Raw genomic sequence first — 23,168 nt, 5'->3', positions numbered from 1 at the left:
AAAACTAAACATAACAGGTCATAATATCTTTATTAAGCTTTTATTTGATTCCTCCCTGTAAGCTGACATGTGCCACAGGGAGGCTAAAGTCAGAATTGTATTATCAACAAGGGTTCAGTTTAAAAATACAATTATTAGAGATATACAACATTGTGGACACTTTCTTTTACGAGCAGATATGTCACTATGAAGATGAGGGAAACAAGCTACAAACTTACATGGTATGGTGTCTATATGAGGCATCGCCAAAGTATAGTTACAAGGCTTCTAAAAACAGAACACAAACAAAAATGTATCTGATCTAAAAATCTATAAGCTGACATGGACAGAAAAAAAAAAATCCAATTGAAAAACAAATATTAGACTGAAACTAATGGGAGAAAATAAACAAAATAACGACAAGGTATAAATTCTTCAAGGGAGACAAGCCTGTTTGAATTACCTACTTAATTCCAGATAAACTAATTATAAACTCAATCGGAGGTTTCAGCAAGGGAAACTACACAGACCTCTTTTGGTTAATGGCTCCTCCTCATAGCGGAAACCCACAGTTTGTGATCAAAGAGAACTGGAACTTGGGATATTTATTATCCCATTGAACATAAGATAATCATTAAAAAAAAAAACAACTGAGCTCCTGATTGTTCTGTAGCAAAGCATGGCCAAGAACCCTGAACATCCTTGATGGTTGTGTGTGTGGGTGGTGTGTGGGGGTGGTGTGTGGAGATGGTGTGTGGGGGTGGTGTGTGGGGTGTTGCCAGTACACTCCTTTCAATGTGACCATCCTGCACCTTTCCTACACCAGACCAACACACAGTATAAATACCATGAACGGATACCATGAAAACAATCGTCATAATTACAAATCCCTACAAATATAAAACACACACTACACGACCCAAACTTGAATGTGACTACTATCAGGAATTTCAGTGTAAGTTCTCTAAGTCTAAGTTTTTTTTAATTTATTTTTTACCTTGAACAAGTGTTAGTCTATCCTATCATATGTTAACCGACATTGACACCCTTAAAGACGCATACACATTAAAGGAAACAAAATCAAAATGGTGTTAAAATGTGTCCTGAAAAACAAAACACAAAATGTGCATTCAGTGCAGGTGAGAGCCTTCCGGAAGCCATGCCAGGGAGAGAGGAGGACGGAGAGATGGGGGCGGTAGAGCACTAAGATTAATGAGTCAACCTTTAAAAAAAGAAGGTTGAGAAATGACCACCCCACCAACCCCCCCAAAAAAATTCAGTTACAGAGTGGAGTGAGTGTGTGCGTGAACAGTCATGAGTTGAACGTTTACAAACATCTAGAAGGCTTAAGATCTTAAGGCCCCGGAGGAAACACACACACACACACACACACACACACACACACACACACCCAGTCTCATGTTCCACAACAAACAATGACTTCACCAGAAATACAGAGTATGACAATGTTTAGTGCTACATTTACAATTGAACGTACCGCCTCAATGACCAAGTGCCTGTCTAAAGAAGAAAACCCTCTTGAGCAAACCTTAACGCTGTTTCTTTTACAGGATACCCATACAACTTGTCACAAAAGGCAGCAGAGTGGACTTATCCGTGCTACACATGGTGTCTGTACATATGCAGGGTGAGAGTGGACTAGTTGAGTTAAAAAAAAAAAAAATACGGCGTGGGCCTATGGCAGACACATCTGGCTCCGCCCTCTGACAAGAGTCTTCTGTGTTTGCCTCCTGAGACGAACACAAGATTTTAAGGCCGACTAGTGAAAGAGAGAACGAGAACCAGCGAGGGAGCGCAGAGCAAGAGTGAACGCTCTCTCCCTCAGTGGGAGAGGTAAACAAGGGAACTACACCTAGCAGTGTACACGTCACACACACGCGGGCATACGAACGTCAAGTTTCTATGTTACAGTTGCCAGGAAAGACTACATCCACCTAGTGTTTACTAAATGCTAAAAGATGGATGCTGCTGAGAGGAATGGTTTTGAGGGGAATGGTGGATTTGGGTTGCTTTACAATTCCCACGTTACAGTGCAAGAGAAATAAGGGCTGACCAACTATGTGAAAGAACCAAACACAAGCCAAACAAAACAAAAAAAACAACTATCAATATCAATCCTCACAATCAGTACTATACAACAAACTCAGTCACACGCGCTCGTACATACAAACTCTCAAACTCACGTTGTGCTTAGAATAAGTTTAGCCAAATACACGCTGCAAATAAGACCTGAGACCCATTTAAATCACACATGCAGGCGTGGTGCAAGGATGCACACACACACACACACAAACTACTTCTTCCATTCGTCCAGATTGGGTTAAAAGAGCACAAGCAGAAAGGGAGGAGTCGGAGAGATGAGAGGATAGTTTCCATGGCGACTGCAGTTCTCTGGTTTGAATGAGGGGGCGGAGTCTTGGGACCAACAGGGGGCAGGGGCCAGTCAGCGAGGAGTGAAACCCGTTGCTAAGCTGCAGCCAACCACCTGTGTCATATCCCAGATCTGTAGAAAAAGAAACCAATCAAAAACAAACTAAGTCCAACAACACGGAAGTCGGAAATACTTTGCTGTCATTACGTTACCCAGCCAAAGGATGCCAACTATAACACAGACCCACATTCATCATGCGGAATTTGTGTGTGTGTGTGTGATGTTTAACCAGTGAAGAGCGTGACCTTGACGATGCGGTCACTACCACAGGTCACCATCAGGCCTCGGGAAGGGTCCATGTCCATGTGGGAGATGTTGTGCTTCCCCTCGTGGAACGTGGCCAGGGCTATCCGACTAGAAGACACACGCACGCACGCACAAGGAAGCATGTCATGAGAACAAGCATTCCCTTCCGCTGGCTCAAGTGGAACAGACGCCAGAAGCATTGAGGAAGCAACGCACTGGAAGTGGAGACATTTCGAGGACACCAGAACATGGAGGGAACTTCCTGTCCAACTACTCACTCTTCCTCCTTGATGGTGTCGAAGCAGGCGTCACACACCCGCACCTGGAACTCAAAGCCCATGATGGGGTAGGTGGAGCGCTTGCTGCTACACTTCCCACACACCGCCTTGCCGCATTTCCTGCAGTGGTGCTGCACACAACACACACACACACACACAACGCACACACACACGTTTCAGGTTCAGTGTCAACCACAAAGGGAACCATTGTATTTGAGCCATCGCAGTAAGACTACGGATCCCAGCTATCCGTACCTGCCGAAGCCCCATGGTCTTACTGTCCCACATCTGTTTGATGTTCCAGAAGAAAGGCTGCTCGCATTTTTGACATGAGTCACTCTCCAGCCACTGAGGAGCCTGGGAGAGGAAAGAATGGAAAGCAGTGTGTTCAAATCGCTCACTAAATTCCAGCCCACCGGTCCAACACCAGAGGGCAGCAGCGAGCAGCAAGCAGCGAGCGGCGCACGCTACGTAACCCAGGTAACGCCACAAGCGCCGCATTACCCACACGGTGACCTCGAGCGACACCTTCCCAGCTCCCACTTCCTATCACGTCCTCCCTCGTCAGGGTATAACGACTTTGGTAACTCGATTTTTGAGATGACTCGGCTCGAAATCGAGATGGCGTGTGCCCAGGCGCTGAGGCAGAGCCCGGGGGCTTACCTCGTCCCTGTGCGTGTCCATGTTCCACACGGTGATGCCTCCGTCGGCCGAGCAGGACAGCAGCTGCCGGGTGACCTGCAGGTAACGCACCGCCTGCACGCGCTCGCTGGGGAAGGAGAGGGACACGGCGTTGGACTGACGTGCGAGGAACGCGTCACGCGGTCATCGGAGGACAGCGTGACGCGTTTGAGGAAGAGGACTCGGACTCAGAGGGAGGAGGCACAGTCCCATGGGTTGACACATGGGAAGAAGAAGAGCTAGCTGAAATATGCTAAGCATATTAATATTGCTTGGTATTGATGGTGCCTCCATTGACTGGCAGAGATCAGAAGCCTCGCCACTGAGACAAACGTAGGAGGAAGGAGGTAGGGAAAATTACAAGGGTGTGGAACATACAGAAGCAGGGTGAGCACTGATAACTTTAGAGGATTGTTTGCCGTTCCAAAGGCTGCTAATAAAACTGGATTTATTTTATATGCTCGACCTTTTGTCTTTGTGTAGACAACTCATCTACACACACATACACGCACACACACACACACACACACGCACACACACACACAAAGACCAGACTTACTGGTGTCCTAGCAGAAGTAGTGTGCGCCCCTTGCGCCCGCCGATGTCCCACATGATGACACTGTGGTCTGACGCCCCAGAAAACAGCAAACTCTGGACAGGATCCCACCACAGAGCTCCTATACAACCTGCCACACACACAAACACACACACACACACACACAGAGAGTAAAAGAGTGAAATGGGAGTGAGACAGAGATGGGGAGGGTGAGAGGTGAAAGAGAGGGGGAGTGCGAGATAAAGAGTGAGGGATTGAGTCATGTGACAGATGGAGGTTTGAGTTGAGTCATGGGGAAACTAGCAGCACATCACAAGCAAACCTTGTGATGGAAGAAGAACCACAGCTCCACACAGTGCAAGCTGTGCGTCTCACACCATCTGACACAATAGTAGCAGGCCGGCACACCGCAGTTCCTCGTACACTACAGACTGTACTGAGTGTTACACTTTCAGAACTGATCAGCTGAATAACATTAAGCTGTGGGGTTTCCCTTCTCAGTATCTGTTGTGAGTGAACCGTAGAGGATACTGTCATACAACACTCTTACATTTCTTGCTTTAGTGACAATCTGACAATCATATCCTCTACTGTGTGTGTGTGTGTGTGTGTGTGTGTGTGCGGTGTTACCTTCATGGCCTTTCAGTGTGGTGATGGTAGAGTAGGACTGTCTGTCCAGTTTCAGAAGGGTGATCTGCCCTGAGTAATCCCCCACGAATGCGTGCTGCGTGGCGTTGTCATACCTGGACACGGAGGTCAAGGAAAGGCTGGAGGAGGAAGAACAAAGAACGGATGGAGGAAACACACACAGACACGCACGCGCGCGCACACACACACACACACACACGGAAGGATACTGCAGGCAGGAGGCCCAGGAGCCGAAGTAGTGTCGTCCCAGCATGGTGCCGCTCTGGGTGCACATCCAGCTGACGCTCTTGTCGTGTCCGGTGCTCACCACCCACTCACTCTCCAGAGAAAACACCAAGGCTGACACACGATTCTGGTGGGCTGCACCACACACACACACGCACGCGCACGCAGAGAGAGACGGAAAAAAAAGCACAAATTATTTGTGTACGGATAAGGCAAATATTCAGAAACATACACAATTGCTAAATCCTTCATTTCTTCCATTGAATCGAGATTCAAAGGGAAGTCCTCAAGATTTAGAAGAAGGCTTCATTTGCCATCTAAAGTAGATTGAACATTGAAGATGTTTTCCTAGTTCTACAGAAGGTTTCATCTAGGTCAAGGATTCTGACCCTAGAGAGGGTCACCCTCTTGGTTCATCACTCAACCTCACTCTTCATGTCTCAGCATAAAAAATACGATGAATCACTTGGAGGAGCCATTTTGAATTCATTTAGTTGGAGGAGAATAATTGGAGCACATCCCTCCCAAAGCAAATGGAAACTTCTAGAGGGATATCTGGTTTTCTGGCTCTAATGTCTTCCAAAGCCGAATTTTCCACTGATGAGAGGAGAAACAAGGCTGAGTGGCTAGAGCGTCAGTCACAGGTTCTCTGAAACGGTGGTGGGGGAGAGAGACCAGCAGAATCACCCAATATGCCAATTTGAGGGAGCATCTAGCGGTGATTTTCCTAATCTTGGATGACTTGTCATCCGCTTGAATTTGGGGACGGGTTTTCTTTGTGTATATGTGTGTGTGTGTGTGTCGGTTCTGGTGCTTCAGTGACATCAGCCTCTGCCTCCTATCCAGAGAAGAGAAATGCTTGCCCAGTGCCGTGCTGGGAGTTAACCACATCATTTCTCATGGGGCTGGGTGGGACCTCTCCACCAGCACACGTACCACACCACAATAACATCATTCAACACATTTTCACTTCATCACAACTACTCATGGCTACAGAACAGCAGGAAAGCCCCTCCGATCTCACCTGGATAAGTCTTGACAAGGTTCATCTTGTTGAAGTCTTCCGAGATGAGAAATTCCTGCAAATAGAACCAAAACAACAGCAAGTTAATTCTGGATTTTCTACATTACCCATGAAATGTAGACATGTTGTTTGTCATTCAAAACAGAACAAAAATGGGGTCAATGACAACCAGTGTTACAAGTTTTCAGATTTAGCCTTTGGGTTTCTCAAAGATGACTTCTAATACAGATGTATTTTCACTGTAAGCTCATATTACACTCACCACAATAGCACCATTGTCCTGGCCTACAAAGATGCGTCTGCTGTCGTGGTGGTAGGACATGCAGGAGCATGGCGCTAGTATAGGCACACACACATACACATGTGAAAACAACTTTCAAATCAACTTTTTCAAAACAAGCTACTTCAGCTAAATGTTACACTTACAGGAGACGGTGTGATAAATGCTGGGCCAATACTGGCCACTGTCTCTCTTGAGCCATACCCGGATCGTTCTGGTGAAACAGGAAATTACATATTCATACTTCAACATGCCTTAAGGACTGAGGTGACAATAGAATGATAAGGATAGGCTAATGGAGAGTAATGAAATGTCCACATAGTCATACCATTCAGTTAGCATGACATAAATATAATGATTGACATTTATTGTGCCTGGTTATTCAGTCAGGATACTACATTTATTGAGCCTGGTTATTTAACAACCTTAACAGTATTGGGTAAAAGAAGCATGAGCACTCAAGTCGATTTTTTCAAAAGTCGTAGGCTAGGTCTTTCCTACACTGAAGGAGCTTCCTCAACTAAGTTAGTAATGACGTTTCCTTACTTTCCTTACTGGACTGTCTGGTATTAGAGTATTAGCTCGATTCACATCCTTTAATACGTACAATTGTCTGGCATGCAGATATGGCAGCTACTGTAGACGTGCATTTCACTCACATCAAATACATTGCCCTGAGGACACAAATTATTGTGAGCTGATTCCGGTCTGTCTTTTGCCACTCACTTGGCAACTCCTTATTGTTAGCTGGATAGCTAGTCTACAGTAGCCAACATTTAGAAGCAAGCAGTTAACGTAGCTAAGCAAGCAGGGAAAGCAGGCAAATAAGTGCGTTGTAGCACTAAAACAACGTATTTCGTCTACAGTAACAGTCCACATCTTGCTACAGAGAATGGTAGGAGTTATATTAATGAAGCTAGCAGCTAGTCTACAGTACCTGCCACAGACTGGATTCGAGCCTTCTGTTCTGAGATTTACCAATACTAATGCTGTTTATTATTGATTGCGTTAGTCACGTTAGCTAAGCCTATTATGCTAGGAAACAGGAATTATGTATTCCTGTTTACGAATAAGGTAAAGATCACTTTAGACCTGTCGATTACATTTTCCATGGAATGTTAGAAATTCGGCCAATATACTAGCTGCTAGCCAGCTAGCTAGATGGCGTGCAACAACACAGCCAGTGCTGCCAGCCTTCTTACCTGTCCTCGCTAACAGTGATGACTCCGTCCTCTTTTGGAATCAAAACAGCAGCATTGACAGCATCTGAGTGTCCCTCGATTTTGTTAAGAAGAACTGGTCTTGATGTTTGGGGCCTTGAATGGATCTCGGCTGCCATGGCTTGACGTGTTTCGTTGAGCCGTGTTTTTTTCCCTGTACACTTGCAAGGAAAACTCAGCTGACAGTTTTTAGCCAGCTAGAGCCCAGAGGCGCTGTCAAGGATTACCGTAATGGCTAAAATATTTTTATTTGTGTAAGGTTGCAAATCCATTCAAATGTCTCTCCCATTGAAAGTGGTCGCAAACCCACGTTTTACATGTGTATTTTATTCGTATTGAGCAGTATGCATTTGTGATACAAAATTTTTTGTAAACCAACTAATATTCATAACTCTGCTGCTTCATACTTTTTAAGGCGTTGTGAAAAGGAACTGTTGCACAGCAGGTACGTTTAAGTTTAAACTTGGAGTGTTGTCAACACAAAATGGATAGAGGACCAATATTCATTTGAACTCAAATGTACTCCATATAATATACACATATGACATTCCTGGTCTTGTTATAAAACACATTCCTAAAAGAACAAAGGCAATATAAAACACAGATGTAAATGTCTAAGTACAACAAATAATTATTTGAATATGTCCACAAGTTTTCAGGCAAAAAAAGGTGTTTGTGTGTGGTCTCAGATGTGTAAAAGCATGTATGAAGGTGTTGAACTCTTGTTCAACTGCACAAGTAGGCAAGTCTTAAGTCAGACTCTCTTGTATACTATATGCTTGTTATTGTGAAGCTGAGAAAGTACACTCGAGTGAGGGTCATCTCTTCAAGCAAGCTCAAGGCTGGTTGATCTGACCCATGAAGAGAATAGTACCTGAAATAGAAGGAACTGAGGGTCAGTTTTACTGTACACTTGCTAAACGATGCCATAAGTTACAAAGTGAAAATAATTCCAAAGCCTGTGCACATGTTTCATACACCGACACCTAGGTGAGCTGAGACGTCCCTCAATCTTTAGGAAGTATTAGTGTCAGCAGAGCGAGAGGCTAGCCAGTCTGGAGTTTGGGCGTACCTGTTGGATTGTGTCTGGTGAGGAAGAGAAAAGGTCTGTCCACGACAACCCAAGGTGGAGACGATCTGGCGAGCAATATGGCCGCTACAGGGAGAAGGAGGAAATCCAAAAGTAAAACATATAGCATATAGTAAAACTCTCCAGAGCAGATAAATGGTAGAAATACACACAACTGCCATTCTAAATACACGAAACAGTCACACATTACCCACCAGTGGCAGCAGCTGCTTTTGTTCCATCCTCATTGACCTCGATTTTGGCTTTCTGGAGAGCCTTTGATACATACACGGCTTCAGAACCTGAAGGAGAGGTTTTGTGTCCAATCATCATCAGTGGTGTAAAATTCCATCGGTAAATGACACATACCACAAAGTGGCGCAAGACAACCATTAAAATGTAGGGCCATTCAATCTGTTGACTCAATCAGGGGACGGGCATTGGAGGTTTTTTATAGACCAGGAAATGATTCACCACTTCACAGCGCACAGCTAGACATGACTCATGGCTATTTGAAACCCTCATCACAGTAAGCAGTAAAAAGGAATTTCACATTGGCTCCAGTCACAGTTTCATCGACACCCTGACTCAGACTGATGCAAATCCATTGCGAGTGATGTGGCTTCTACGACTCCAACATGACTTACTCAGGTGTCTGAAGTCTGCTTTGCCCTCATCAAAGATGTCTGTTATCCCCAGTGCCGAAAGGGGGGCTCTAAGGTCCACCTCTGCGTCTGCAGTAAACCTACACAAATAGTAAGTTAGCATTAAAATTCTCAGGTAGGCGGATTTTAAATGCTCGTTCATTTAGATTTGAAGTACTATTATTATGTGGAGACAACATTTAAATGGGGGTACAATCAGTACAAAGAGGATGTGGAAATATTATGAGGTAATTTGACAGTGTCATATTCCACCAGTATTCTCTTTCTCTTATGCCAAACGTTTTTCAGATTGCGTAATGTTAAACTGTTGAAAGTTAAACAGAAAGGATTTCAGTGACTCACTGTTTCATCCTGAGTCTACATGTACCGTACATCACGATTACAGGGCATTTATGACACAGCAGTGAGTGTGTGTTTGTTTACTTAAATGTTTTGTGCTCAAACATGAATGTGTGTATGTGCGTATGTAAGTCCTACTTGGGAAGCATGAGGCGGATCTTCCCCAGGTGCAGCAGTTTGGTCCAGCTCTGTACAGTGGCTGTGCTGATGTGTGGAACCACATCTGCAAGGAGCACATCCTCGGAGGGCAAGACTATCAGCATGCTCAAGCTGTTGCCGTGATACGGCAGCTCAATAACCATGTACTTCAGGCCCTGGGGGGTGCTGGCTAGACCTATCAGAGAAAGGGGTCAGACCAAAGTTCAGGGGTCACTGGTAAAGTTCAGACTTAAAGCTAGTTAGATTGTGTTAAAACACAACACTTTTGTCATGCGAGTAAATGCAACTACTCCACAGTGACTTGCAATTCTCCGTCCTTGTTGCTTGGCTTTGGATACAACCTGGATGACCAGTATTCATGCACTGCCAAGAACTAGCTGTGGTGCGGAGGTGGCTAACACCCAAACAACAGTGATACAGTGATGTAAGTCTTGAGTAAACTCAAGACTTAAATACATTCAATTCCCAGAAGAATCAAATCAGAGTGCAACATGTATCCATTAACTTTAAAGATGGCATTATATACCTAAAACAAATGGCAATGGAAACTAATAAATAGTCAACTCTGTGAATAAATGTAAAGTAAATCAAAGTTGGCTGTATGGATTTCTCTGTAAATGACTTGAGGAATTTAATTACTTTGTATTGTGAGTTCATGAGTCTTTTATTGCAGTCATTTGTCTTAGAGAGATTTTAAAGTTTAGAGAAATACTTTTTTAAATATAAGATTTATTGATTTTAGAGAAGCTAGAAATTGAAGAGTTAAATATAGACCCAGGTACTTAAATACTTCGGCAGCCTAATCTTGAACTTCAAAGTATTTTAGATGAAAATCTTCTTTTGGAGTTTTTTTTGTTGTCTGGGACAAAGCTTAATCTGTTTCTAAGAAGCCGTCTTAAGTCATTCATAAATCCTAACCAGCAATGTTAAACTACGAAGTCATCCACAACCCTCAAACAGCCTAGAGCAAAGCACCATGGGAATTATGACATTTAAACACAATATTGACATTTTATTTTGGACATATACTGTACCAACTTCCCTTTATGACAGATACTGCAAGTATAACCACACTGGTCAAGGAAACACATTTTAGCCCAACTGTCAGACACAGTGACAATGACGAAATGTAGCTGAACACCAAGTAATGCGAATGCTTTATGGTCTCATGTCTCTCAAGTTCTAAACACTGTAGAGATTGGACCATGACAAAAGACCCCTGGAAACTCACCTATATTGAAGACAGACAGCTGGGACATCATGGGGACCTTGTAAGTATTCCCGTTGCCTCCATTGAAGGTCCTCATCTTGGTGTTCTCAGGCAGGAAGCGAGACTTCCACAGGCCCTTGAAGTAGATGGAGTTGACTGCTACCAGACGTGTTAGGGCTCCGTCCAACATGTCTGGCTTCAACAGGCTTGGGATTAGGCCTGTGTGAAACATACAAACAATACAACCAAGTAAGAGATCATGCATGATGACAATACAGATACACGGATCCAACAGCATCCCTCAAATAATCATCCTGCTTTAATGGATCGGAACAGTCACTAGGCAATTTGATATTTCAAACCTTTGGTACGGTTATTGACCCAGTCATTGATGATATTGGCAGCCCTCTCTGTGTTGCTGAAGTCCATGCTCCTAGCCTCACACTGGAAGTTTCCCTGGTTGGCGTTTACAAACTCCTCCATCATGGGGAATCCTTCCTGGATAAACATGGCGTTAGCGATGGTCACAATGTCCTGGTTGGCCTTGGATGTCAGAGTCTTGTGGAGTTTCTTCAACATTTTGTAAGGGCCTGGAGGAAGAGAAACAGTCGGGGGAACATAAACCCTGGTTCGAAAATGAACCTTGAATCATTCAGGATGGACATTCTTGTAAAGCTGCATTCAGACTGACATGGTAGTCATATGAATAATGTTAGCCATTTGAACAAATAAGTGGCAAATGTATAAATTCTAGCATATCTAAATCGTTCATACCATTCTTCTTGTAGCGGAGTGCAGTGAGAAGCTGTCTCCTAGTCTCTGCATGGGCCCCCGGCATTAGCATGCCTAGGACGGAGGCCACACCGTGGGGGGAGATCACCACGTTCTCCTGGGGTCTAGAACGTACCACCTGCTGGAACACCTGGAGACCCAGGTCTGAGCCCCGCTCGCCATAAGAGGGGGCCTGGGAGAGCACCCCCGGATGGCCACACAGGGCCAACAGCACACATAGACACACAATGGAGAGGTGTCCCATTGTTAGGTCTCTCTGACTGTACTGGCACACATGAGAGGAGAAGAAAGAGGGAGAGAGAAGACCAAAGAAAAATTGGAATATAGAAAAAAGGTAGAAAAAGAAACAAGGAGTGGAGCAGTTCAGTGTTTGCAAAAGTTGTAAAATTGTGTATATATATATTTCAATTCTGTATTTTGTATATTATGTAGTTGCCTATGCTCCCGAAAATATACCTAAATGGAACTCAAGAACATGTGTGTGTGTGTGTGGTTAATTGTTTTTGGCCATTTGTGGCTTTTTTATGTTAATAGTTTTGTTTCTCCTTTTCTTTTCTGTCACACTGGTCTGATGTAGAGGAATTTGAGGGTGATGACAGACCACTGCCTTTATAAGGGTATATAAGTTAAGTCCTGACATGCAGTTCTCTAACTCACAGCGATTGAAATATAACAGATAGTAGTCGACCTCAGTGTGTGCGCGTGTGTCCAATGTTATTGTATGTATATTTGAAGAAGTTGAACTAAATGTAAGCCATGATCCACATGTGGAGGGTTCCAGTAATACTTATGAACTAATGAATGGATAATGAATGGATCCCATTTAACTAGTTGGCATACAAGGTAACTTGTACGCATGATACAATGTAGCAACTGCTTACCACTCAAGCTTACTCACTTTAAATCCATTTTACCGTTATACGTGTAAATAGTAGGCTTCTCTTATGTTCTTACCTAAATGATTTGGATGAAGAATATCTTTCAGCATTCAGCGGAAGCGTCAGTCGACAAATAAAAAAAAAAACACTCGTCCTTATGTGCAATGTATGCATAGATTGTATCCAATGAAAAGCACGAAATTCCGTCGAAGAGGTTGTGTTTCCTTATCAAAGTTGCAGGTAGGCTATACTGACTCCAATGTTATTGAACGGAGGGGTTTTGTTAGTTGAACTCCGCCCTCTCGTATAACTCAAGCTCAATTTGCCACTGAGTTGAAATATGACAAACGTGGAAGCACTCCAAGTGGCAACTTGCAAGCTGTTGATGTCAACAGGAAGAGGCAGTTCCTTGAAACATGTTATGCTACATTTATGAGCGTTGGAGCTGATTTATTTTTTACAAAGTACTAGACTCGAGTGACCCTGTCTATTCTTGCTCTATGACCTGTCTTAGACTGTAGTCATGACTACAGTCTAAGACCACCGGAGTTTTTCAACTGTGAATACGTGTTCCAACAAACATTTTAAAGACGTAGAAAATGAAGCAGTTAGGAGTGTGTTGACTTGTAGTCGCAGACGAGTAAAGGAAATTAAATGACGCAATAGGCAATGCCAACCGCTTGTAATACCTAAAAAAGTACATTGCTGCTATGAAGGACACGAGGTCAAGCCCACCTGTTACCCCTTGACGGGCCCCTTATATGACTGAAACGTTGGACAAAAGGACCACCTGTGTTCATCTATGTGGTCTCTGTCTTCTTCTTTGTCCCACACACACACACACACACACACACACAGACACACACACACATCAATGTGAAGGGATGAGGCTCGATTACATCCTACTCTCATGCTCTAGAGAGGATTACTTAAGAGTAGAAATACAGGGGTTTGAGTTACAGGAGATTAAGTAAGAGTGTTCATGTAATCATGTGTGAAGGGGAGCATATATGCTTATTAAAAGCAGACAGGGAAGACATGCTGTCCTCAATTCAATTCCTGCTTGCCAGAGAAAAGACTCAATAGACCCCAATACACTGTCATGTAGTCAGCTATGCTTCTATGTGGGCTATTGAAGCTGTCAGACCTCTTCTTTCATGAACGCTGTCCTGTGCCAAGTCTTAGTACCCTGGCGGATTCTTCAGATGTTAGCCTGTTCGGTTTCCACCCCTCCCCTGGTGTTGCTGTGGGGGGGGGGGAGGGATTTGGTGGGGGTTTGTTGTTAAGGCTTGGAGGGGGGTCTTGCTAGTCCAGCTGGGATGCCGAGAGGCAATAGTTGTGAAAATAAACACAGTAGAGGGCAAATACAGTGTGTGTGTGTGTGTGTGTGTGTGTGGAGACAATCAAAACAAGCACACAGCTGTGTGGGGATCACGGCCTGTCGAGGGTATTTGGAACCACAAGAGTTCCAACCAGTAAATCCAACCCGTAACTATCGACCTGGGCTGAGACGGGGCAGGATAGCAAGATGTGCTTTTCATTGTTTGCACGTTCCCTTGTGGATGACCATATTTCAAGACGTTCCGTGTGTCTTTAATGCTCATGTGGATATCATTGGTTTTTGTTGAGGACCATCAACAAAATAATAACCATGGGGGTTATTATTTACAGTAGTCCATCACCAGAATGAAGCAGATAAAGAACATACAAAGATAGAGGAAAGATTCATTACTGCCTATGTCGGAGCAAAACATACGAGAAGGAAACTGGAATTGCATTGTATTTCTGTAAGGAAAAATCTTTATTATTTCTCATTGACAAAAAGCTATTCTTACAGCATACTCATTTAAAAGTGGTTAAAGTGCCTTTTTCTGGAGAAATCGAGACATCAGTGCTTGGGCAAATTGATTAGCTTCACTCCAATGTCACTGATTGAACACAGAGGTGATCCAAACTGTTTTCCAAGGCCTCTGATTAAATCAGCGTAATTGTCCGTCACTAAGCCAACTTTGAAGAAGCATGAGGACATGGTCCCGGGCCAGGGTCAGTTGAGGAGGGTCCTGACTCCTGGCGGGGTACATGTTGGCGCAGTGGGCCGTCCCTGCATCACACACAGGAAGACACATTCTTGAAAGTCACGAGTGAAATGTGCAGCAATACAGATCCATTTCTTTCCATTGTTATATAAACGACTGATTTCTTTGAACGACTGAACGGAAAAATTGTAACGTTAAGTTACAAGCTCTTCCCTGTGTGAAAATCAATACAGTATACATCTCTGGTTCTCTCACCCTTGATAAAGATGGCGGGCAGGTCATCGGAGATGTCGCGGGTGATCCCCAGAGCGTGCCAGGGGTCGATGGAGCCGTTGGGGAAGACGATCCTGGAGGAGTGGATGTCGTAGCCTCCGTAGTACTCGTTGGTCTGCGCTACGGCGTCTCCGAGAGTCTGGGCACTCACGCTGTAGTAGTCGCTACACTGTTTGACATGGTACCTGACATGGACGTGTTGGTATGAGACACACACTCACACACAAAACGAACACCTCTTTGGCGTTTCATACTCACGGGAGTGGAAATCCACCAAATGGCTGGTCGGGGGAATCGGTGCTCTGGTAGAACCCAAACTCAGTACAGGTCTGATACACCCACTGTCTCCCTGTGTATACAAAAACATGCACAGTCATATTTCATACTTTGTTCACATTTTGTTGGAAACAATGTTTGAAACAATCCTAAATTAGCCAAAAAGAAAAGGTTTAGGCAACATGCTGGTTTGCCAGTGACCACAAAACTTGCAACACAGATGATTTTCAACAATGAGAGCAAGGATAGTTGTTCCAAAGAAAATAAATATTAATTTTCTTTTGGCTTGGAGGACAAAGAAAGTGAGAGGAACCCAATCCACCAGGGAAGGCAAAGAGGGGGACCGTTTACACAGATGCACCCCTGTGGCTCTTTAAAAGCCCACTTCCTGTCCCAGTGATCCCTATTAAACCAATAAGCCCCCTCCGTTTAGGAAGGCGGATCTGGAAAAGAGAACAGCAGCCAGAGGCAAAGAAGCACCATGGAAACTGACCAAACAGCTTTTGTCAGTGATCATGCAGTAATTCCTGAAATGTTACGTTTTCCTTCTCAGCTACGACTGTATAACCCAACCCAAAAGTTGTTCCATGTAAACCCATCTTGTTTCTCACTAGTATTAGTTTGTAAGAGCTACACTTACAATAGTAGCTTCTAAACTGGTACACATTTGTATTCAAAACTAAGAAACAAACAAAACTTGGTTTGGACACAATGGGAAAACAAGCTCTGGTCTTATCCTTGCAATGTACAAATCACACGCGCGCGCACACACACACACACACACACACACACACACACACACACACACACACACACACACACACACACACACACACACACACACACACACACACACACACACACACACACACACACACACACACACACACACACACACACACACACACACACACACACACACACACACACACACACACACACACACACACACACACACACACACACACACACACACACACACACACACACACACACACACGGAGGGAGCTTTAGGGCTGAATAACACTGTTAATTAGCCCATAAAACACACTTTGCACAAAAGGAGCCAAACCAGACAAGTTCACTAGGATGTGTCTGGAGGCCTTGTAGGGGAAAACACTCGGAGTAGCACTTGTGGGGAGGGACAAAGTGGGGGAGCAGGGGACCTGGATGTGTTTGGTTGGGAGGGAGGGAGGGAGGGAGGGAGAGAGGGAAGGCAGAGAGGATGGTCTGGGAGGAGAGGGGGGTATGTTCCATGTATGATTATAATCAAAAGAAACATGTGGATTTTTCTGATAGTTATCTTTGGATTAAGAAGCTTCACAATAAAACCCATTTTATTGAGGAGAGGATGAGTGTCTGGAGGCCACATTGTATGCCACCAACGCTCCTGCTACAAATAATCCTCACAACACACACACACACACCTCCGCCTGCCGCAGGTCCACTCCAGGAGGTGTTGCTCATGTCCCTCTGGTTGTTGGCGTAGCTGGCGTCGAGGCACTTCATGGAGAAGGTGTCCATGAGGAGCCGGGCCACGGCGGCGTACCTGGCGTAGGGTTCACCCAGGGAGGCGTCCGCCATCACGCCACACAGCACCTCGATGGTGATGTTGGTGCCCACCACACCCTGCCCAGGGAACAGTGACACCAATGCTAGGCAAACGCTAACCTGAGCTTATCCAAACTAAGAAAAAGTGTGTCCGTTCGAATGAGAATGCGTCCATTACGACTATGTACTGAAGTGTTCTGTACAGAAGGCCTACTGCTGTCCCACACATCAAGATGGCCAGTGAGTTTACATACTGAACAGGGATTTAGTCTAGCTAGGCCTACGCACACAACCCTAATAACTAACAACAGGATGGGCAGTATCTGTTTTCATTCCATTTGAGGGGCAAATAGGAACTTCGGGTGTCTTGTTTCAGAAAATACATTCCATCATTTCCTTCCTGTTTCATAGAGCGGGTATCTGGCCGGCCTCTTGTCCCTGGCGTATGGACGGGTTGTCTGGCTACTGTTACATGTCCTCCTGTCCAGTTTACGCTTCATCCACATTCCTTTGGAATCACCTGAATCACCTGGTGGCCGGCCCACCCCACCTCTCTCTGGCCAGGCAAGAGTGTGTTTATGTCTCTCTAACCCCCCCGCCTGTTTAGAAGCAGCTCTCAGCTCTGAGAGGAGGTGGGGGGGGGGGGGGGGGGGGGGAGGAGGAGGAGGAGGCGAGGCAGAAACCCAAGCCTGTCAGCGGTCCAAAAGACTCTTTTGTGCTTTTTTCACTTTAGCTTATTGGTAACCAGACTCACACCACTACAGGGCAATGGGGAAAAAACAGAGAGAAAGAGAGACTGAGACAGAAAGATAGGGACCGAAGGGCTTGTCTTTGTGAGAAAAAAAAGAAACCCTGACACATAACAAGCCCAAACCCATCTTGTCTTATGACAGGTGTAGGGGGAATGGAGCAAATATCAGATTGAGTTTGCATTGTGTAAAACTAATCCGTGAACCACCAGAGACCTCTCTTTGGTGACCCCACTGCAGGGCCTCTTGCACCGGGAACAACAGCGCTCTTGTGTCCTCCTTGGAAGGATTCAATAAGCTACCTGCCCCGGTCTCCACCCCACTTCATACCTCAAAATGCCCCCTCCCCCCACAAGGTCAACCTGGCCTCTCTCCACCTTCACTCTTCACCAAACACACTCTCACCCTCTCTCGCCTACCTCAAATTCTCTATTGTCCTTGTTGTACTGGACCACGTCCATGAAATTCCCTGCGAGTGTCTCCAGAAGGTAGGCCGAGTCCATGTCCGACTGGACCTGCAGCTTGGAACACAGACTGGGGTGGGGGAGGGAGGGGGAGGGGGAGGGGGAGAGAGAGAGAGAGAATGAGAGAGAGAGAGAGAGAGAGAGAGAGAGAGAAAGAATGAGAGAGAGAGAAAGAATGAGAGAGAGAGAGAGAAAGAATGAGAGAGAGAGAGAGAGAGAGAGAGAGAGAGAGAGAGAGAGAGAGAAAGAATGAGAGAGAAATAATGAGAGAGAGAGAGAAAGAATGAGAGAGAGAGAGAGAGAAAGAATGAGAGAGAGAGAGAGAGAGAGAAAGAATGAGAGAGAGAGAAAGAATGAGAGAGAGAGAGAGAGAGAGAGAGAGAGAAAGAATGAGAGAGAGAGAGAGAGAGAGAGAGAGAGAGAGAGAGAGAGAGAGAGAGAGAGAGAGAGAGAGAGAGAGAGAGAGAGAGAGAGAGAGAGAGAGAAGCTGGTTACCGACGACCATGCGATAATATTCACAAATATCACTGAGTGAAGCACTGGGTTTAAATGTCCTTGACCTATGTACAATACAAGCACAGGTCTTCCCAGCTGGTGCGGTTGCCTCTGGCTGTGCTTAGACTGCTGTACAAGGACAACTAGCACTGTACAAGGACAACTAGCAACGCTGACCAGTGTTCATGCAATTCAGTTTGGAAAACACTTTTAGTATGTGTCAATATAATGGCTTGATGTTTTGACTGAGAGGGACATGGCAAGATAAAAAAATAAACACTTGAAACAAGCTGGAATTGGGCATGTGTGATTAGGGCAGCGGTTAGGGCAAAGTGGGTCATCCTATGAGTGGCCAGTTTGTTTGTATGCTGGCACACACAGTGTGTGTTTTTTGTCTTTATTTCTGTACAATATGTCTTCATCATCACCCACTGTTCCTCTAAAAATAACCAAGTGTCTATTTCAGTATTCTTGCACACTACCTCTGAGGTCACATATTGGCTCTCTGGGCGTAAGTGTGTGTGTGTGTGGGCAAGTGCCTGATGGATGTACAGTTTGGTTAGAAACCTAGACAGTGTGTGTGTGTGTGTGTGTGAGAGAGTGGTTGGGCCGGGCCATGACATGACATGAGAGACAGTGTGTGTGTATGTGTGTGAGAGTGGTTGGGCTGGGCCATGACATGACAGACAGTGTGTGTGTGTGTGAGAGAGAGTGGTTGGGCTGGGCCATGACATGACAGACAATGTGTGTGTGTGTGTGTGTGAGAGAGTGGTTGGGCTGGGCCATGACATGGAGAGACAGTGTGGTTGGAGCTCTAGACAGTGTACGTGTGTGCTTACGTGTGCGTGTGCATGAGTGGCTGAGATGAAAGATGTCCAGTGCGGTCGGAACAGTGCAGAGACAAAGCCATGGTCTGTGTGTTTGTGTGACATCATATTCTGCAGACAGACTTGTAAAACAGATCGGGCCCCACCCCTCTAACTATATAAATGACCCTGCAGTCACTATGACAACCCATGTGAACAAAAAAGCTAATGCCACTTATATAAACCCACACAAAAAATACATAAAATGTAAAAACAATACAAAGAACACACATTTAGAGCTGAAAGCCAAAGGGTAATAATAACAACTTACTGTTAAGACTTAGATAAGGTAGATATGAGAAATAAGGCAAGGGTAAAAGACAAAACGGTGAATGAGATGTTGTGATTCTTTAGTGTGGGTGCACTAGAATGTCCAGTGAGCCTCAAGAAGACAGGACCAGATTCCAACCCATTCAAGGCCGTGTCAGACATTCCAATATGTCAGGCCTGATCCAAAAAGGCCCAGAGCAGGTAAGCCAATCTGAAACAGGACCCATCAGCTCCTAAAACGAGCCACCTGCACCCTCGCCCTTCAAATCCCTAGCTACACCCATCACAACAAGAACAGCCTTTTCTCCGTAGTTTTACCAACATAACCCTCTTATCTGCCCTGAACCATGACATAACATGGTATATAAACCACCATTCACCATTCTTTATTTCTGCTATCCAATAGCCAGTATCATACAACACTATATGAGTGAAGAGATCAAATCTTTTTGGACGTCATAACAACGTAAGTGTAAACAGTTACTTAGGAATACAATTTGTAAGCAGTGCGTGTAATTGTTTGTGTATGGGCATGGTGGACATACTTGAAGTCTTTGGTGATGTTGGGGAAGTTGAGGGGGTCTTTGAGAAGATCCATCAGAGTGTCAGACGCCTTTTTCACCAGCAGGGGGCACTGTGGACTTTCAGAGGCTAGAGAGCGCCTTACTACCTCCAGATACTCTGAGAAAAAAAACAAGGAAAAAAAGCCATAGACGTATAAATGATCTATGCATTAACTTTTCTTTACTGTATTCACTGAGAAAAAAACACCCTATTACACAATACATGGATTAGGGCTCAGTTCATTTCACTTTTTAATCCTGAAGGACAATCAAGAAGGGTTGTGCAAACACACACTGCTCAAACTAAATGAAGGGAACACCTACATCACACACTGGGTCTTGATGAACATATCAGTAATAACCAAATCTTGATGGTCCATTGTGTAATTCATCGAGAACAAAATGATGTAACAACTGTCAATGGAAACCAAAATAACCAACCGATTGAGGGCTGGAGTCCAACTCCCACCGAAAATGTAAGTCAACAGTTAAAATCCCAAGCTGTTCCAACTTGTTTGAATTTCATCATGGCAACTCGTGATGGGACTAGCGTGTATGGCCCCCAGGTGCCTGCATGCACTACTGACAACATCTGGCCCTCATGCCACCCTCATGGAGTCCGTTTCTGACAGTTTGGGCAGAGACATGCACACCAGTAGCCCCATGGAGGTGATTTTGTAGGGCTCTGGCAGTGTTCCTCCTGTGCCTTCTCACACATAGGAGCAGATACGGCTCCTGCAGCTGGGTCCATGCCCTTCTACAGCCCTGCCCAGCTCTCCTCGAGGAACAGCCTCTTGGCATCTCCATGCTCGTGAGACTGGACTGGGAGACACAGCAAAACCTGCGTGTGACGACACGTATGGGTGTGCTATACTGGAGGAGCTGGACTACCTGTAAAACCTGGATGGGCTGCAGGTACCGTAGTGACAAGGACACAAAACTAGTGGAGACTAGGAAGGATAAGGAGAGAGAAATTGGCCGGGTTTCCCAGATTCGTTAAGAAGCTCTTAACGCTAAGAGCTTCTTAGGAGCGTTCTAAGAGCGTTCTAGAGCGTTCTTAGAACGCTCTTAAGAAGCTCTTAGCATTGTCTGTGCCCACCAGCCCTCGCTTTTTGGGTGTTGTCTTGTGGTTGGCTGTCCAGTGCACCGCACCGGTCACTTTCATTTGCCCCAAAACAGGTGACACTGATTCACAATCACTTATACTTCCTAACTGGATAGATGGACATCTATGGTTTAACTAAGGTTTTGGAGGGAGTGCATAAACATGTGTCGGTTTTGGAGGGCTGAGTTCTGTGCTATGACCCAAGGAATGGAAAATGTAAAGAAATATCAGAGACATAAATAAATGAATTCACATTCTTTGTGGAACTATGGCAACACTGGGAGTCAAAGCAGAAAATATATCTTAGAAGCGAAATAACACACAAACAATGTGCTGTCACACGCCACCTGTGTGAAGTATACCATGTCCTGCTTTTGTTTGTGTTTTACTGTACATAATTACTGTAATACTGTACTGTGTAGTATTGTACTCTACGACTACATTACCTGGGAAGTTGATGGTGGCGTGGACAGGTGCACTGGTAGCAACAGCAGCATGAACCAGATGAGGGTACTTCAGTCGGAACCAGGCGGCCAGCGATCCCGGGTACGAGCCCCCGAACGCCACCCACTTCCTGTTGTCCAGCCCCCGCCCGGCGGCCATGACGGTGCGGAAGTGAGCGAGGTCGGCCAGGGCCTGGCGGCTACTGAGGAAGCGCAGGTTCTCAGTGCTCAGGTCTCTGGGCAGGGAGGCAGGAGGCAACGGTTACTCAGACAAGACAGACTGAGAGTCCAGAGATCTTCTTGAAATATACTCAACTCAAATATTTCCATTAATAACAGATATTCTGAATTAGGGATGAGGGTAGGCCTATGTATCACAACAACAAATACTGCCACCTACTGACAGGCAGTACACATGACGAGTTGTAGGCTACAGTGGTTCCCAACCCTGGTTCTCAGGGCACCCCTGTCCTGCATGTTTTAGATGTTTCCCTGCTCCAACACACCCGATTCAAAAGAATGGGTTGTTATCCAGCTCTGCAGAACGCCTGCTTATGACCATTCATTTGAATCATGTGTGTTGGAGCAGGGAAACATGATCTAAAACATGCAGGACAGGGGTGCCCTGGGGAACCACTGGGCTACACAACATGTTTTATATGACTGGTAACTTTTAAAGGTTAAGGTTTACTTTCAGTTTCCTGCTTCTTCTCAGGAACTAAACCAGCTAAATCAACACATACTCTGTGGGGTGACTCTTGCCGTAGAAGCGGTGCTCCAGCATCAGGCACAAAGCACCAAACTTCTTGGCGTATGTCAGCCAGGACCCTGTCTGCATCCATGCAGGGTTGGCAGGACCCTCCCCTCCAATCATCAGAAACACCGGACCACCGGCTTTGTAGAAGTCGTCGTTCACAAAGTACCTCTAAAAGATAAATAGTGTGGTTCATTGAAAATATAATAAACACACACACACTTGAAAAATATATACACACCTGCGCTGTTTTGTGTTAAAGATAACGAAAGATACTAACTTGTTTCCATTCTCGGCTGTCTGCACCGTTGAAGTGATCTAGTTTTTGAACAAACCACTGTTCATCGGATACCCCGACATCTGTATTGTAATTTAGCACATTGGTACATTTGCGAAATCCTTTCAATTTAGCCTCACAAGTTCCACATACAAGAAATACGACAATGAATAGTACTGCATAAGACAGACGGTGCCTAGAATGTAGAAAAGCCATGTTGGAAATGGGAACAGAGGCATGTGACTTTGTTTTTGAATATGATCATGTGACAACTTCAACATCCAGATTAGCCTACTACCTGAGAACGTCTACCGCCATCTAACGTCTCGACATTTTATTACATTC

The 23,168-nt window shown here is 45.0% G+C and overlaps 3 protein-coding genes across 4 annotated transcripts; all 3 read right to left on the bottom strand.

The window, feature by feature from the left end:
• Window positions 1–23: 23 nt before the first annotated feature.
• wdfy1 (WD repeat and FYVE domain containing 1) lies at window positions 24–7,734 on the bottom strand. Its single transcript, XM_067246867.1, has 12 exons — window positions 7,572–7,734; window positions 6,516–6,583; window positions 6,352–6,425; window positions 6,090–6,144; window positions 5,050–5,200; window positions 4,823–4,935; window positions 4,196–4,322; window positions 3,619–3,724; window positions 3,211–3,312; window positions 2,956–3,086; window positions 2,677–2,785; window positions 24–2,503 (listed from the first exon to the last, which is right to left on the bottom strand). The coding sequence occupies exons 1-12, from the start codon at window positions 7,706–7,708 to the stop codon at window positions 2,444–2,446; spliced, it is 1,233 nt and encodes a 410-aa protein (XP_067102968.1). The 5' UTR covers window positions 7,709–7,734; the 3' UTR covers window positions 24–2,443.
• Window positions 7,735–7,812: 78 nt separating this feature from the next.
• serpine2 (serpin peptidase inhibitor, clade E (nexin, plasminogen activator inhibitor type 1), member 2) lies at window positions 7,813–13,003 on the bottom strand. Of its 2 annotated transcripts, none has more exons than XM_067246056.1 (9): window positions 12,778–13,003; window positions 11,806–12,088; window positions 11,394–11,621; window positions 11,053–11,250; window positions 9,801–9,996; window positions 9,306–9,403; window positions 8,874–8,960; window positions 8,662–8,745; window positions 7,813–8,463 (listed from the first exon to the last, which is right to left on the bottom strand). In XM_067246056.1, the coding sequence occupies exons 2-9, from the start codon at window positions 12,065–12,067 to the stop codon at window positions 8,426–8,428; spliced, it is 1,191 nt and encodes a 396-aa protein (XP_067102157.1). In that variant the 5' UTR covers window positions 12,068–12,088; window positions 12,778–13,003; the 3' UTR covers window positions 7,813–8,425. The 2 variants fall into 2 exon arrangements, with proteins under 2 accessions (XP_067102157.1, XP_067102156.1); XM_067246055.1 differs by having other exon boundaries at window positions 11,806–12,083; window positions 12,778–13,002.
• Window positions 13,004–14,483: 1,480 nt separating this feature from the next.
• prss59 (serine protease 59, putative) lies at window positions 14,484–23,039 on the bottom strand. The gene is made up of 9 exons (XM_067246546.1): window positions 22,827–23,039; window positions 22,536–22,717; window positions 21,796–22,028; window positions 20,227–20,362; window positions 18,006–18,120; window positions 16,714–16,915; window positions 15,269–15,359; window positions 14,993–15,195; window positions 14,484–14,802 (listed from the first exon to the last, which is right to left on the bottom strand). The coding sequence occupies exons 1-9, from the start codon at window positions 23,037–23,039 to the stop codon at window positions 14,681–14,683; spliced, it is 1,497 nt and encodes a 498-aa protein (XP_067102647.1). The 3' UTR covers window positions 14,484–14,680.
• Between the last annotated feature and the right edge of the window lie 129 nt (window positions 23,040–23,168).

This window comes from Osmerus mordax, chromosome 11, assembly GCF_038355195.1.
Source record: "Osmerus mordax isolate fOsmMor3 chromosome 11, fOsmMor3.pri, whole genome shotgun sequence".
Lineage (NCBI taxonomy): Eukaryota > Metazoa > Chordata > Actinopteri > Osmeriformes > Osmeridae > Osmerus > Osmerus mordax.
The sequence above is the reverse complement of the archived record's forward strand: the minus strand, read 5'-3'. Positions and strand labels throughout refer to the sequence as shown.